Below are 16,941 nucleotides of genomic sequence, written 5' to 3'. Positions count from 1 at the left end.
ATCAGCAGAGTCAGGTCTGTACATAAGAATTGATAATAGTAGAATGTAGACTATCTACATTGAGCACAAGGCGCCCATTTTATTTCTGCTGCACATTGCTGTTTTAGAAGGTTGCCTGCCTGCCCCCCCCCCTTTCTCTGCTGGGGATGGAACACTGAGCCACAGCCCGAACCCCAAATGTTTCCTTTTATAGCTCAGGCTGCCTCCTCAAAGATCAGAGGCCAGGAGGTAATGAGAAATACTAAAATAATTTTCAAACTGTTTTCATTAGTAGATATCATATATATGTGGATATATATGATATCTTTAAAGAGTGTTTCAAAAATTTGGAGACAGTGTCTTTCTAATTTGCCTGAGGTATATATATTGTTTTTTCATATATATATATTAAAACCAGTGGGGCTTGACCTGGACCACTGAGCTACATCCCCACTCTTTTCCTTTCATTTTAAGAGAGGGTCTCACTGACCTTAGGCTCCTCCAGCCTCACCCTCCCTGAGAAGCTGTGCTTTGTTTTTGTGTTGAGGTTAAACCCAGGGCCTCGAAATGCTCAGAAAGCACTCTATGGCTGAAGTCTAGCTCAGGGCCAGTTGTCACCTCTGCACCAGAGGCTAAGCCAAGGCTTCCCTCCTGGATTAGTTCCCAGCACAGCTGAAAAGCTCCGCCTGAAAAGGGCTGGGGCCAAGCATCTGTCACTCTACCCAATTTCAGCCAGTGATTGGATGCTGTTGGATGTCAATCACGAGGCAGAGGCGGGCCTGGAGGCTGTCCATCCCGGATGCTGGGGGAACTGCCCAATCAGTGCACAGAGGGAGAGGAAGGGCGGGCTTCCGGAATCTCGCGAGCGTTTCTTCCTCAGCGACTCCCCTCCTTATCCTTCAAGCCAAGAGTTCTCTGCTCCAGGGACTCAGGTGACTCTGCGCTGCCTGTGTCCCCCAACCCCCATCTCGGGTGCCTGGAAGTTCCTCAAGAGGACGCCGGGTCACCACAGAACACAAAAATGGTGAGTTTGCGACCAGGGCTGAAGGTACACGTCACCACCGTCCTTGGGGTCCAGTGCCCGGGTGAGCTGGGGAGAGCGGAGGAGTCGTGGCCCTGTCCCTTGGCCTTGAGGGGTGAGCTGGGTTTTGGGTTTTTGAGGTGAGCTGCTGAGCGTGGCAGAGTCCCCGCTGGAGGGTGGCCCTGTTCCCTGTCCCCTGGTTCCCTGGGTTTGGAAGGGCGGCTCAGGTCCCTGGTGTCCCCTTTGCTCCCTACTGGTGGCCCGACCCACTATTCCCAACGTGGAGGAAGCAGGGCCACAAATGCACCCTCCTTCTCCCAGTGGAGCTCCTCCGGAGGCTGCTGTAAGTCCCCCAAATTGCAGGCGCCTCCTGCCTTCTAAACCCCACCTTCCCTCCACCTCACAGCTCGGCCAGACGTTCGTTCTTCCCACTTGGTCCAAATGGACACCGTCCGCTAATTGTCACTTTTCATCTAGCGAAATATTGGAGAGAATAGTTCTTTTCTTTTAATTGGGGACCCAAACTCGGGGAGCTTTATCAACCACATCCCCAGCCTCCACTTTTACTGAATTTTGAGATCTGCACCCACTTGGTGTGGAACCTGTGATCCTTCTGTTACCGCTGTTTACCAGTGACGAGTCCCTGGTTCCCCGAATGCTGAAGTATATCACCAGAGAAGCACGCTGAGGCAAGTGTAGAGTGGAAAGTAGAGGTTTATTAAAGGACAGCAGAAAAGACTTCTCCCCACAGGAAGAAGGGGACCCAAGAGGTGGAATCCCTGTAAGGGGGAGGTCTTCCCTCTTTTATAGCTAAAGTCTTCTTTCCGCTTTCCCACACTTTGTTTCTCATTATGTTGCAGTGATAGAATGGAGGTGGGAAGGTCCAAAAGGTGGGAGATTGGTGGGCTGGAGGAGTAATCAGGGCAGGAAAGGCCTGGGGTGGCTTTTGGATTATGATTATCAGTTCCTTTGAATGGATTCCTGCCTTGGGGACATTAACATTTCAATTGCTGCTCTGGTTTCCAGGACTCCATTCTCTATAAGGGCCTCTGTTTTATTTATCTTACACAATATTAGACCCAATTTACCTAACTACCTATCTGTAAATCTGGCTTCACTTCTGCTTCAGTCTCCAAAGTTCCTGGGATTACAGGGCTGTGTGGAGGGGGCAAAACTGTGACTTATGCAGTCCAGGGGAGAAATAAAGAATGTCCACACACTTGTGCCCCTTTCAATGCTCTATTCACTCAAATTACTCAATACAGTTGAACTGTATAGGTTCTTAATCAAGAAAACAACAATCCTTAATGCTGGACATTGCCATAGCCATAATCAATTCACAGCAAAATGTGCCACAGCCTGGAAGCAGCAAACTAACTGGGTGGTGAAGATGAACTTGTGAAGGTGGATACAGCAGGAGTGGGAGCCGTTTATTGTAGGACAGTAGGGGTATATCTACATAATTAAGAACAAGCTGTGTATTCAGTTAACGAAAACTAGGAATAACAGTCAACCAATAAGGAATCATCATCTTAATGATTACACACAGCTTAACTTAATTGACGTAATCTAGACACAGCAGTCACTCATTAAGGAATCTCTATCATCTTAATGGCTTTCTGGCCTTACTTCTCAACCACTACTTCCTCTGGCTAAAAGCCAGGTGCCATCTTGACTTGTTTATCACCCTAACTGCAACAATTCTAGGTTAATTAATTCACAGCAAACAATTCTAGATTCATTCTAAGCACTGGAAAACACACTTAATTATGATAAGCTAATAACATTCCCTCTGCATGCTAAGTTCAAAGATCTTATGTCTTAGGCTGGGAGTCCAGCAGATGCACACTCACTCAGACCTCGGTGACCAGGTCTGGAACCAAGGCAAGTATTTCTTGGTGTGGAGCAGAGGACCAGTTGAGGAGGGGTTCCTAGGGAGGAGGTGCAGCTCTCACCAAGGTCCAGATGAGGCAGTAGAGTTTGAGAATGGTGAGGATCTTGCAGAGGCTCAGGAAAGATGCCAAGTGATGGGATGTCAGGTCCTCATCAGACTCTCCAGCTCGAGTGCATCCTTGTTTCTGTTGGCTGAATTCCTGCTCATCAGCTCTATCATTTATACTAAATTTGGGGGCTTTTGATCACGCTTTCAATCCTTATCAGCTACCACCCTATTTCTCAGTGACATCATTTACCCTGGGATCATCTCCACCCTGATCTTCTTGCCTTTCCCTCTTATCAGGCAAGGACAGCCTGCCAGAGGCTTCACTCTCTTTATCAGGGTGAGGGGAAGGAACTTGTTTGAGGCTTTACTGGAGGGATCTGTGGATGTGCCTGGTGAAACTGCAGGTCTTTTAAAATGGAGTTGCTTAGGCTCAGGCCTAAGGCCATTCTAACAAGGCCTGTGTCCCTGGTAAGAAGAACACTTTTGAAAGCATTTGTTTTCTATTTGTGATTATTATACTTGAGGGGAAAGAATAATCACTTCACAGTTCCCTGTGTTTGGTCAAAATAATTACTTTAAAAGGAAAAAAAGGCATTTGTTTATAGAACCTAGGGATATTGAATCTTGGGTTATTTTCCAAGCCCCCCTGCCCCAATTTGACATAAATCATTTATTTACTTAAATTTGTTTTTATTAGTTATACATGGCATTATAATGCATTTTGACACAGCACACATAAATAGAGTGTCACTGCTCCTTTTTCTGGTTGTACTTGATGTGGATTCACACCAGTCCTGTAGTCATTTATGCACATAGGATAATAGTGTTTGATTCATTCTTCTGTTCTTCATCCCCAACTCTTTAAATTTGATTTTCAGATGGGGTCTGGCTATGTTGCCCAGCCTGGCCTGTAAGTCCTGACCCTCCTGCTTCAGTTTCTCAAGCTGTTGACATTAAAGGCATTGGCAATCCCAGCTATGGAAAATAGTTCATTTTGATTTAAATATTAATGAGCATACTCAGGAACATGGATTCAAGTGACCCTAAATGATGTATGTGTCCCACCCTGAAAGACAAGGATTAAACCCTGGGGCACTTAATCACTGAGCCACAATCAGTCCTTTTTAGATTGTATTTTGAGACATGATCTCATCAAGTTCCTTATGTGTTGCGCCCCCTTGCCCGCAAGGAAGACGCAACACTCAGGAATCTTCTTTCAGTAGTTTATTTCAGGCCCTTGATAGTTCTTCTTCTTCCTCTCGGATGCCCCTCCCAGCCTTAATAAAGCATCTCAAGCCCCAATGCAAAGCAGCCACGTGGAGCTTTCTCATAGGGTGATGAAAAGTCATGCGCCAACTCTCCCAAATAAGGAGTTGTTTGTCACAGACCACAGCGGAGCCAGCGCCATCTTGTAATGGCGACCATAATTTGCATAAACGGCAGAAGCGGCTCACCACACTTATGGTCTCACTAACTTACTGAGACTGACTTTGAATTTAGCAGTCCTCCTACCTTATCTTCTCAAGCTACTGGGATTACACTTGTGTGGCACTGTGCCTGGCCTACATGAACTTTTATAAAAGAAACTGCATATCACTACATTAACCAACTGCAATGGTAGGATCATCAGATTGGTGGGCTGCAGAAAGAAAGAAAGGAAGAAGGAAAAAAGAAATTTCTTCTGACTGTTGTTATTACATTCTTACTTTGGTAGATGGTGGGGACTAGATGTCTGGTAAGGGTAGTGATATATTCTGAGAAATTTAATAGTTTTGAGAATTGTGGTCTGATACAGAAATTAAGATAATTGGCTATTAAAGGGCTTAAGATAGCCCAAGATAATTTTTGCTCTCCATACAGAACCCTGCCTTTCTACCCTCATGGTGGTCTGGTTAGCCAAGTCAAGTACTCTGAAGGTTCTTTGATGTAGATGCAACTGTATAGACAACTTGAGTTCACAGCTGTAAAAATCTTGTGCTTCTCCCTTTATCTTCCTTAGGTGTAGACACCATGTCAGATTTCTTGGGCAGAGGATCCCTTTGGACGCCTCACAGGGTCCCATGTCCTCAGCCACTGTCCTCTCCTGGAGCTGCCACAAGGTGCCCACAGCTGCCCTGGTCCCTGCAGGGTGAACAGAACTTCAGGCCCTGGGTCAGTTCCTCCTAGAGGACACCTGAGGTGTGGGGTGCAGCCTCTCAGGGAAGCTGCTGGGGGCTGTGGGCTGAGGAATCTCCTGGAACAGGCCTCATCTAGACAGCTACTTTCTTGGGACCTTTTTCCCAAGCTTTATTCCCATTCCATGGACAGAGGTGGCCAGTCAGCATGTGGATGCTGGTGCTGAGGGGCCAGGTCACCAGTGATTCCTGCCCTTTCAGTCTCACAGTGTGAAGGAGCGAAACCTCTGCCAGAGCATAAGAAACACTCACCCCAGTGCAGAGCTGTGCAAACCTGAAAAGCCTCGTAGACTGGAGTCATGGTCTAGGTCCCTGGGAGGGTGATCCTAGAGGCTTTCAGGAATCAAGACCAGGAGATGTCATGTCCCAGATGTCAGGGACCTTCCCTGCCCCTTGAGGCTGACACATGTGTGCTCCCTCAGCACCAAAGCTTTCTGTGTATCACTTTGAAATGATCTGCTCACATTTTGAGGCCCAGGTCTGTTTTTTCAGAGCCAAATGGGATGGACTATTATCAAATAGGCAAGAAAGAAGTGGATTTTAAAAAGTCTAGTTACATTTCCATTGTGAAAACAATTACAGCCAGGTACAGTGGTGCACACCTGTGATCCTTGCTGTTCTAGGGCCTTAGGCAGTAGGATTGTAAACTTGAGAACAGCCTTAGCGACTTAGCCAGGCCTTATGTCTGGGGTTGTGACTCATCAGTAAAGTTCCTCTGGGTTTAATCTCTGATCCCAAACCAAAGAAAAAGAACAGAACAGAAAAACAAAAAAACAAACAACAACAACAACAAAAAAAACACATCTAATTTATCTTTTGCTACCCCTGAGTATGCATAGAAAATTAGTGAGATTTGATCTTGTCTTTTCAATGATTTCCAATTGAAATCCATGTCCTAGATTCCAGAATGCCTCTTAAGATACAGAGAAAATCTGTCTACCATTATTGCTGCAGGAAATGAATCCATTTCTACAAAAATTGTGGTGGATAAATTTATGAATTTGATTTTATGTAAATTAGTTACAGTCGTTGACAAGCTGATGAATTTGACAGGAATGACAGTTTGTTGTTGCTGTTGTTGTCTGGATTTGGCAGGTTCATGTTAGCTGTGTGGTTTTTGGTATCAGGAATGGAACCCAGAGGTGCTTAGCCACTGAGCCACATCCCTGGCCCCTTTTAGATTCTTCCTTTTGAGTCAGGGTCTTGCTACATCACCTTGTGCCTCTGACCCCTGAACCACTGGGGTTACAGATGTGCACCATCACACCCATCTCCATTGGAAGTTTTAAGGACAATATGGCAATACCTAAAATACCCAACTGTGATCATTTAAAAATCACTGTATACTTTATCAGTGAAATAACAAATGACACCTGTTTTCTGAAAAGGAGAGATATATATGTCTAAGTAAGGGTGCTGATCTTCTCACAAGCACTCCCACCATGTCACCTGATTCCTGTTGCCTCCTAATTACCTCTTCCTAGGGCTACCCATTTGGGAGCTGGCCTTTTAGCTTATGAAACTTGGGAGTAACATAAATGCTCTCTCTACTCTCTCTGTCCTGTACAATATTTTCACTGGTCTTAGATACAGTGTAGTATTTTCATTTTAGATATAGTTTTTCGAAGTTCACCCCATAAAACACAATAATCCATGCCCTGAATTTCACATAATTTACTGAAATGCTCTTTGTTTTTTCAAAGAGTGTAGATCATGGGCAAGTTCAGTCTCCTTTGTAAGAAAGTGTGTTGTCTTTTCATTGATTTTTGTTGCCTTTTTTATCACTCATTACATATATTTTCAGGGTTGTTGTTTTTTTTTTTTTTGTGTGTGTGTGTACATGGACTGTTGAGGATTGAACTGAGGGCTATCAGGTTCTTACTACTGAGCTACTCTCCACCCCAAAAAAATTCATATTGTAGACTGGGGTTTACTTATTTGCTGATGTATTGAGTGCTGGGATTGAAGCCAGGGACTTGCTCATGCTTATGTTGTCCTCAAAAAAATGAATTTCAATGTGTGAGCAGCATTTTGGAGGTGGGCAGGTGTTTTACTGGGTAACAAACCTAGAGGCACTTGACCACTGAGCACATCCTCACCCCTTCCTATTTATTATGTACCTATTTATTTTTGTTTTTATTTTGTATAGTTGTAGAGAGGCAGAATACCTTATTTTTGTTAATTTATCTGTGGTGCTAAGGATCATACCCAGTGCCTCATACATGCTAGCAAGTGCTCTGCCACTCAGCTACAATCCCAGTCCCCCCATTTATTGTTGATGAAGACCAAGTTTCACAAAATTTCTGGATGTCTTGCTAAATTGCAGAGAAAGCCTCCAACTTGCCAGTTCCATGCCTTGACCTCCCTAGTGGCTGAAATTACAGGTGCACACCACCACACCAGCAGTTGGAATACCTTTTAGATTTATCATCCAGGCGTTGGGATTGTGGCTTAGAGAAAAAGCGCTCACCTAGCATGAGTGAGGCCTTGAGTTCTATCCTCAGCACCACATAAATATTAAATAAAAAATTGTATCCACCTAGTACTAAAGAATTAATATATATTAAAAAAAAAATTTTTATCATCCAGTTTCTTTCCAGATGGAAATAGTATTGAAAATCAGTTTTGTTGCTTTCATCCATAGTTTTGAAATTCGTAACTATGACTTTTCTTCTTTACTTTATTTTTTGCATTATTATTTGGGAAAGGTATTCATTATGTAATATTGTTTCTTATGTTTATATTTGTTAAAGTTTATGGCATGGTAGTTCATTCATTCCCTTATTAAATCAATTTTGTTTTTCAGAGCAATGTTAGACTTATAGTTTGTTAGTCAATGTTTTCTAGAGGAAAAGCATCAATTATAAAATTGATAATAATAAAATTATAAAATTATAATTTATAATTATAAAATTGATTATAAAAGGGGACTTATTAGATTGGCCTACTTGACCTGAAGCTGGATGTCCACAGTGACCGTCTGCAGCTGGAGAGCTTGAAAAGTAGTAGCTGCAGAGTCCAAGAGGCTGAAGTCTCAGAACATGAGAGATCAGTGGTGCTGCCCTTTTCCAGACCAAAGGTTCTGGAAACTCCCTGGAGAATCACAGGCAGAGTCCACTTTGGGAGAGTGAAGAAGGCAGAGTCTGATATCCTCAGGCCATTGCAGCAGCCATTGGAGAAGAAAGGCCTTTCTCTGCTGCTGCTTCCTTCTTCTTCCAACTTTTGTTCCACCTAAGACACCGTCCTATTGGATGGTGCTGCCTATACCTAAGGAGGTTCTCTAGTTTGGTTCTCTGTTCCACATGCCAATCATTTGTAGACACACCCTCACGGACACACCCAGAGGCCTCTTAATCACTGGTATCTCTTAATCCAATGTGGTTGACAATTCAAATGAGCCATTACATATAGTATCAAACACTCTTCTCTACACTGTTCTCAATATTTTGCATTGATGTTGGATGCTTGTTAGTTACTGAATCAGTGTCCTACACTTGATTAAGAGAGTGGATGAAGCAACACTTTATCATCAGCTGAAATCCATCCTTTACCTTAGGGTTCCTCCTCTGTGTGGTGTGATTTTGTGTGTCACATATTCTACATAATAATGTCATACAGAAGAGTTTCAGTGCATCTATAATGTTGTCTCTTCTGGAATGTTCTTGACTTGGAATCTTACCTGGTGGCACCTCATTGTTCATTTTGAAGTTTCCTGTTTATATGCAGGTGAACATCTTCTCACACATGTGTTAACTGTGCCTATTTATTGAGTGTCTTTCCAAATCTTCTTCCCACTTCCAAGTTGGTTGCTTACTTTTTTTACTGAGTATTCTTCATGTATGTTGAATACCAACTCAGTGTCATTATGTGTTGTGACAACATTTTGTCCAGTTCTCCAGCATGTCTTCTCATTCTCTCAAGAGCATCTTTTGAAAAACGCAAACTTCATTTTGATGAAGTTCTATTTACAAGTTTTTCACTCACAGTTCATGTGTTTGATGTTGCATATGAAGCTGTCATACCAGCCCAGATTTCTCTGTATTTCTTTGTTATTTTAGTGAAGTTTGGAGTTTTGCATTAGGTACTACAATGTATAGGCAATTTTTTGGTGCCGACAAGTCAACCCTGGGCATCCTAATTGCCAGGCAGGTGCTTTGCTAGAGCTGCAGCCCCAGCTGTGTGTGCTACTTTGAGACTGAGGCTCCACTGGGAGCTCTGTGACATTTGTGAAATGAGAATGCTTTCTTTCTCTACATGTTAATTCATGTCCAGTGCTTTGGCAACATTGTCCAAGAGACTATATTTTACATTGATTTTCTTCTGCTCCTTTGTAAAAGATCAGTGGAATATTTTTATATTGTGCCAAATACCACTGTGTCTTGATGATTGTAGATTTTTATTAGCTGTTAACCTCAGGTAGTGTTCATCCTGTGAACTGAGTGTTCATTACTGTGTTGGTTGTTCTGGATCTTTTGTTACTGAAAACATAACTTAAAATATTTTTATTGGGATTATATTGAATCCATAAATAAAGTTGGGAAGAATTGATGGTAACTGAGGCTTCCCATCTGTGAACATAAAAGTATCTCCAAATATTTTCCATGTCTCTGATATTTTTATTAGAAGTTAGCAGTTTTTGTCATACAGATTTTTGTTAGATTTATATATGAGTATTTCTCTTTTATTGGTTCTGTATAAGTGGTGTGTGTTTGTTTTTCTTTTCATTTTGGTGCTGCGTGTTGGACTCAGGGCTGCTATACCATTGAGCTACATTCCCAAAACTTTTAATTTTTTGTTTAGAAACAGAGTCTTGCAAAATTGCCCAGGCTGGACTCAAACCTGGGATCATCCTGCCCCGGCCCCCTGATTGTCAAGGACCACAGCCATGGCCTCCATGCCCAGCTTCCTGCTGTCAATAATATAATAATTGTCCTATTTATTAACAATGACAACACTGATGTCACATCATTGTTTTTCATGATTCTTCAGTGGATTCCAGTAGCACAGAGTATCATGCTGTCTCTCTATGAAGACACTGTGTTCTTTTGAGCTTGAGTGTTTTTTCATTATTCTTGATTTTTTTAACTATTGATATAATCAATATTTATTATTTAGCTTTTTGTTGTGATGGATAATGTTAATTGGTTTTTTAATTATGAATCAGCCTTTTATGTGTCGTGTGTTCCTGGGCCCTGCAGAGGCTGATGTGAGTGGATCTGGGCCACTGGGCTTGACTTCCCACAGTAGTATGCTGGTCCCTGTTAAATTTTAAATTTGGCATCAGTCTTATAGAGCTGTAATAATTTCCTCTTGGCTGTGTTTATAATTCTTTTTATTTATTTTTGGATTCAATAAAGTATTGTATGATGAGGAATTTTGCATTCATGATCATGAGAGTCTTTCATAGTTTTCTTTTCCATTTAATACTTTTATTTATCTATTTAATTTTGATAATATGGTAAAATATGCCATATAAAGAATTACAAGGGGGGCTGGGGTTCTGACTCAGTGGTCATGAACTTGCCTAGCATGTGCAAGATCCTGGGTTCAGTCCTCATCACCACATAAATAAATAGGATACAGCTATTGTGTTGAACTGCAACTAAAAAAATAAATATAAACAGAAAGAATTAGGAAGTTTTAACTCAACTTCTGTTGTCTGGAAATAACAGTAGTAAATTGGTGGCAGGTCTTAAGTGTCTCATGGAAGCCTGTTTGACATGTCTTCCTTTCTTTCTTTTTTTTTTGAGGGGGTTGGGTTAATTATATATTTCTTAAATTTTTGAAATGTGTTTTAGACTTTCACAGTTAAATGTATAATAAATGATATTTTTCTGCACAATAGTGGGATGAAGTACCGTTTGCCATTTAGATTTCAGTTGGCCTAGACCATCATTGTGATCTATCCCCAAGACACCTGATGTCACTCATAATTTTTCCATGCCATGAAGAACAGCCCACTAAAGGCTTTCTCTTGGGTTTCTACTAGCCTCTGTTGATACTGTCGTGCTTCAAATGTCATGTGTTTTAAGGCCTTGAGCATGGATCTTTGTGAGTGGCAAGGGTCATGTTCTGGTAGGTGGTCGTTTTGGCTGTTCCACACTGTGCAGAAATCATAGCCTGCTTAGAGACCCACATGGAGTGGCCTGTTTCACAAGCAGTCAGCGTGGGATAGTTCAGGATTCTGGGCTGCAAACCTGCTGCTTTAACACATCCTGGAAGTACTTGTGCCTGAGGTTTCCTTGCACCAGCTGTGCTACAAGAATGAGGAATCTCTTTCATGACAGACCACCATTGTACATGTGGCCTATCTTGATCAAAGTGTCCTTGGGCAGAACGGTGGTGTGTGTCTCATACTGTACATGATCTGAGTGAGACATCTTCTGTTCAGAAGAGTTTGAAAATCATTGGACATTCATGGTTGCCATGAGGTTTGGGAAAGGATTTTCTGCTGTCTGTTAAGAAAACTGTTTTTCAGACCTATATAACTTTGTAAGGCTGTTGTTTCGATAAGGTGACATCTGGGGGTCATCGAGTTTTTCCTAAGACATGCCATCTTTCCATACACCCCATTCTGCTTTGACATTAACCACTAGAAATTATTATATTGTTGTGTTTATTAATCAATGTGCTTGATTACTGATGGGTAAATTTGTTCTGGAGTAAAACTCCTGCAAACTTCTAGTTGTCCTCAGTATAATCATCCAAGTTGAGCTCAGTCCCCAGTGAACACATTGTGACAATCTGTGTGGAAGATTGTCTAACTGTTGTCTATGATGGAAACTCTTTAGTGACTCCATACTCGGAGGGTGTGGGTTGGAGCTGATTCTAGGCACTTCTTTAAGGATGGAACAATTGACTTTCAGAAGGAAACAGGAGATCAGTAAATACCATGTTGTCTATATTAACTGTGTAGGCCCAGTGAGTCATGGTGGTTGGCAGGATTTCTCAAATGCTGAGTTATGTGATCCCAGCAATTTCCTACTCAGTTAGCTTTCTTTTCTAAGGGGTAAGTAATAAGGAGAGTGCTAATATTAGCTCTCTACTGCACAGGATGTTGGTAAGAAGGTGATAGAGATGCAATCAACAAATAGATAAGGGTGACCCGGGAGCCCCTCTTACTTCCTGTGAACTCACCAAAGAAAGGGTGTACAACACTCTACTATTTACTTTGTGTGGGGCCCAAATCTAGTGTTGGAGTGGCTGTGAAGAATTTTCCACATTGTTGGCATTCATTGGGCTTCTCTCCAGCATGGATTTGTTCATGTATCTGAAGGTAGGAAGAAGTACTGAAGGCTTTCCCACATTGTTGACATTCATAGGGCTTCTCCCCAGTATGAGATTTTTCATGTGAGTGNGAGGAGGCTGGGGCAGGAGGATCATAAGTTTAAAAGCTAGTCTCTGCAACTTAGGAGGCCCTGAGCAACATACAAGATCCTGTCTCAAGATATCAAATGTGTCAGGGATGTGCCTGTGTGGTTCTGCTCCCCTGGATTTGATCCACACTGCGTTTTTGTTTATTTATTTGTTTTTCAATTTGTCACACATAAATAAGTAAATAAAAATATATTTCTGTTAAATTTCTGAAATGGGTTTTAGTCTTTCACAGTTAAATGTACAATAAATCACATTTGTCTGCAGAATAGAGGGAGGAAGTACTTGCCACGTAGATTCTCATTTGCCTGGACCATCATTGTGATCTGTCCCCAAGACACCTGCTGTCACCCATAATTTTTCCATGCCATGAAGGACAGCCCACTAAAGGCTTTCTCTTGGGCTCCTACTAGCCTCTGTTGATACTGTCGTGCTTCAAATGTCATGTGTCTTATGTCCTTGAGCATGGTTCTTTGTGAGTGGCAAGGTCCTGTTCTGGTAGGTGGTGTTTTTGGCTGTTCCACACTGTGCAGAAATCATAGCCTGCTTAGAGACCCACATGGAGTGGCCTGTTTCACAAGCAGTCAGCGTGGGGTATTCAGGATTCTGGGCTGCAAACCTGCTGCTTTAACACACCCTGGAAGTGCTTGTGCCTGAGGTTTCCTTGCACCAGCTGTGCTACAGGAATGAGGAATCTCTTTCATGACAGACCACCATTGTACATGTGGCCTATCTTGATCAAAGTGTCCTTGAGCAGAATGGTGCTGTGTGTCTCATGACTGTACATAATCTGAGTGAGACATCTGCTGTTCAGAAGAGCTTGAGAATCATTGGACATTCATGGTTGCCACAAGGTTTGGAAAAGGATTTTCTGCTGTCTGTTAAGAAAACTGTTTTTCAGACCTATATAACTTTGTAAGGCTGTTGTTTCGATAAGGTGACATCTGGGGGTCATCGAGTTTTTCCTAAGACATGCCATCTTTCCATACACCCCATTCTGCTTTGACATTAACCACTAGAAATTATTATATTGTTGTGTTTATTAATCAATGTGCTTGATTACTAATGGGTAAATTTGTTCTGGAGTAAAACTCCTGCAAACTTCTAGTTGTCCTCAGTATAATCATCCAAGTTGAGCTCAGTCCCCAGTGAACACATTGTGACAATCTGTGTGGAAGATTGTCTAACTGTTGTCTATGATGGAAACTCTTTAGTGACTCCATACTCGGAGGGTGTGGGTTGGAGCTGATTCTAGGCACTTCTTTAAGGATGGAACAATTGACTTTCAGAAGGAAACAGGAGATCAGTAAATACCATGTTGTCTATATTAACTGTGTAGGCCCAGTGAGCCACTGTGGTTGGCAGGATCTCTCAAATGCTGAGTTTTGTGATCCCAGCAATTTCCTACTCAGTCAGCTTTCTTTTCTAAGGGTAAATAATATGGAGAATGCTAATATTAGCTCTCTACTGCACAGGATGTTGGTAGGATGGTGATAGAGATGCAATCAACAAATAAGTTAAGGGTGACCCGAGAGCCCCTCTTACTTCCTGTGAACTCACCAAAAGTGAGTTCACCAAAGGAAGGGTGTACAATACTCTCTGTTTACCTTGTGTGTGGGGCCCAATTCTAGTGTTGGAGTGGCTGTGAGGACTTAAGTACACTAAAGATTTCATGGACAAAATCGTGGAATTAATCGGGAGGCCAGGGAATCGTGAACATCATGCATGGTGAGTATAGATTTCTCACACTGTCAATCTCTCCTGGCCTCCACTACACATTTGTGGGATATTTTAGATCTCAGTGACCTTTGAGGATGTGGCCGTGAACTTCACCCAGGAGGAGTGGACTTTGCTGGATGCTTCCCAGAAGAACCTTTACAGAGATGTGATGCTGGAAGTCTTCAGAAACCTGGCTTCTATAGGTAATAATGTTGTGTAGTTATTTAATCAAATAGAGAAGTCGTGTTTATTTTGGTCATTTATGTAGAACATGAAAAGACAATCAATTGGTGAATTATTGTAGCATAAAATGCTCCATAAATTTGGAAAAGCATTTCTAGCTCCTAAAAATTTATAATGTTTTGGTTTGGCATTTTAGGAAAGAGATGGGATGACAAGAACATTGAAGATCAGATCAATAATTCTGGGAGTAATCTAAGGTAATTGTACTCGCAAGAGGAATCCTTGAGGGAATCTGAGAATGTCATATAAATGTGCACAACTTTAAATGTATTTATTCTTACAAGATTTTTTACCAAAAACATATACTTAACTGAGACTGGGGTTGTGACTCAGTGGTAGAGAGCTTGCCTAGCACACTTGTGGCACTGGGTTCTCTTCTCTGCACCACATTTAAATCAATAAAGTTTATTCACAACTGAAATAAATTTTACATACATGTGTATTTAACTGTAAAATATACTCAGTCTTTTCAAAGTACTTGACATGCAAAAGTACTATGAAATTGCATATGTAAATATCACTGTTTGGATAATAGTCATAGGCAAGCTGTGTTGCAAAGCATTGTTTCCTCTCAATCTCTTTATTTTCTGGCAATTTGAACAAGTTGGAAAACCTAGTCTTTACCTGATGTTGGTAGTAATGTAAGCCTAGCACCTTTAAATAAATATAAAATCATGAATGAATCAAGCATTAATCATGTGCTGATCATTCTTTAAAGAAACCTTATGGTAAACTTCAAAGGCAAAGAACAGTATGGGGAAATTTTCAATGAGATTCCAGTTCTTAAGTAGACAAAGAAAAATTTTAATAGAGTGAATTCATATGACGGCATTATGTGTGCAACTGACTGCATATGTCCTTCATACCTTCACAGGCACTTCAGATCTCACTGTGGGCATGAATGCTATAAACATGAAGAGTGTGAAGAGAAGCCATGTGAATTGAAACAATACAGAAAATATCTGGTTTCTCTCAAAAGTGTTCACACACAAATGTTAACACAAACTGGAGATGGACCATATGAAAGTACAGTATGTGGAAGAGTCATCAGTTGTTCCAGTGACATTCAAAGACATGAAGATTCTCATACTGAGTGCCAACCCTATGAATGTCAACAATGTGGTGAAGCCTTTTCTTCTCTCCCAGCTGTTCAAAGACACATGAGAACACACAGTGGAGGTAAACCTTTTCAATGTGAGGTATGTGGGAAAGCCTTTCATTCCCCCACTTTATTTAGAAAACATGAAGGAACTCATTCTGGAGAGAAACTCCATAAATGTAAACAAGGAGGTAAAACTTTGGTTTCATTCACAAGTCTTCGATGTCACATGATCAGGCACACTGGGAAAGCACATTTCAAATGTAAGGTATGTGGAAAAGACTTTGCTTATCCCAGTTTACTTAGAATACATCAGAGAACACATACTAGAGAGAAACCCTATGAATGTCCACAATGTGGGAAAGCCTTCAGTACTTCATCTTACCTCCAGATACACGAATGGACTCATACAGGAGAGAAGCCCTATGAGTATAAGCGGTGTGGAAAAGCCTTCACTCAGTCTGCTCACCTTCACTCTCACGAGCAAACTCATACTGGAGAGAAGCCCTATAAATGTCAACAATGTGGAAAAGCCTACACTACTTCATCTTACCTTCAGATACATGAAAAAATCCATGCTGGAGAGAAGCCCAATGAATGCCAACAATGTGGAAAAGTCTTCACTACTTCTTCTAACCTTCACAGACATGAACGAACTCATACTAGGGAGAAGCCCTATGAATGTAAGCAGTATGGCAAAGCTTTTACTCAGTCTTCTAACCTTCACTCAATTGAAAACACTCATATGACAGAGAAATCCTATGAATGCCAACAATGTGGAAAAGTCTTCAGTACTTTTTCTAACCTTCAGATACATGAACGGATTCATACTGGAGAGAAGCCCTATGTATGTAAACTGTGTGGAAAAGCCTTTGCTAGATCTCCTCAGCTTCACATACATAAACGAACTCATACTGGAGAGAAGCCCTATGAATGTAAGCAGTGTGGAAAAGCCTTCAATGACCCCTCTAACCTTCACAGACATGAAAGAACACATACTAGAGAGAAACCCTATGAATGTCAACACTGTGGGAAAGGCTTCACTACTTCAAGTTACCTTCAGATGCATGAACAAATCCATGCTGGAGAGAAGCCCAATGAAAGTCAACATTGTGGAAAAACCTTTGATACATCCAGTGAACCTCACATGCATGGAAGAACTCACACAGAAGAGAAGCCCAATGAATGCCAACAATGTGGAAAAGTCTTCAGTACTTCTTCTTCCCTTCACAGACATGAATGGACGCATACTGGAGAGAAGCCCTATCAATGTCAACAATGTGGAAAAGCCTACACTACTTCATCTTACCTTCAGATACATGAAAAAATCCATGCTGGAGAGAAGCCCAATGAATGCCAACAATGTGGAAAAGTCTTCACTACTTCTTCT

At 41.6% G+C, this 16,941-nt stretch overlaps 1 protein-coding gene and 1 long non-coding RNA gene across 2 annotated transcripts in view; one reads left to right on the top strand and one right to left on the bottom strand.

Annotated features, from left to right (window-relative positions):
• Positions 1-728: 728 nt before the first annotated feature.
• On the top strand, positions 729-15,397 carry LOC107158732 (zinc finger protein 669-like). Its single transcript, XM_048797406.1, has 3 exons — positions 729-1,003; positions 14,286-14,412; positions 15,327-15,397. The coding sequence occupies exons 1-3, from the start codon at positions 779-781 to the stop codon at positions 15,395-15,397; spliced, it is 423 nt and encodes a 140-aa protein (XP_048653363.1). The 5' UTR covers positions 729-778.
• Positions 15,398-16,801: 1,404 nt separating this feature from the next.
• The window catches only part of LOC125614500, an 8,069-nt gene continuing 7,929 nt past the window's right edge, over positions 16,802-16,941 (bottom strand). The window contains exon 3 of the long non-coding RNA XR_007345080.1: positions 16,802-16,939. This is a non-coding gene — a long non-coding RNA (uncharacterized LOC125614500). The remainder of the gene's footprint in view (positions 16,940-16,941) is intronic.

The sequence above is a fragment of the Marmota marmota genome, unplaced genomic scaffold (assembly GCF_001458135.2).
Source record: "Marmota marmota marmota unplaced genomic scaffold, marMar, whole genome shotgun sequence".
NCBI classification, from domain to species: Eukaryota; Metazoa; Chordata; class Mammalia; order Rodentia; family Sciuridae; genus Marmota; species Marmota marmota.
This window is presented reverse-complemented; position numbering and strand designations above follow the sequence as displayed.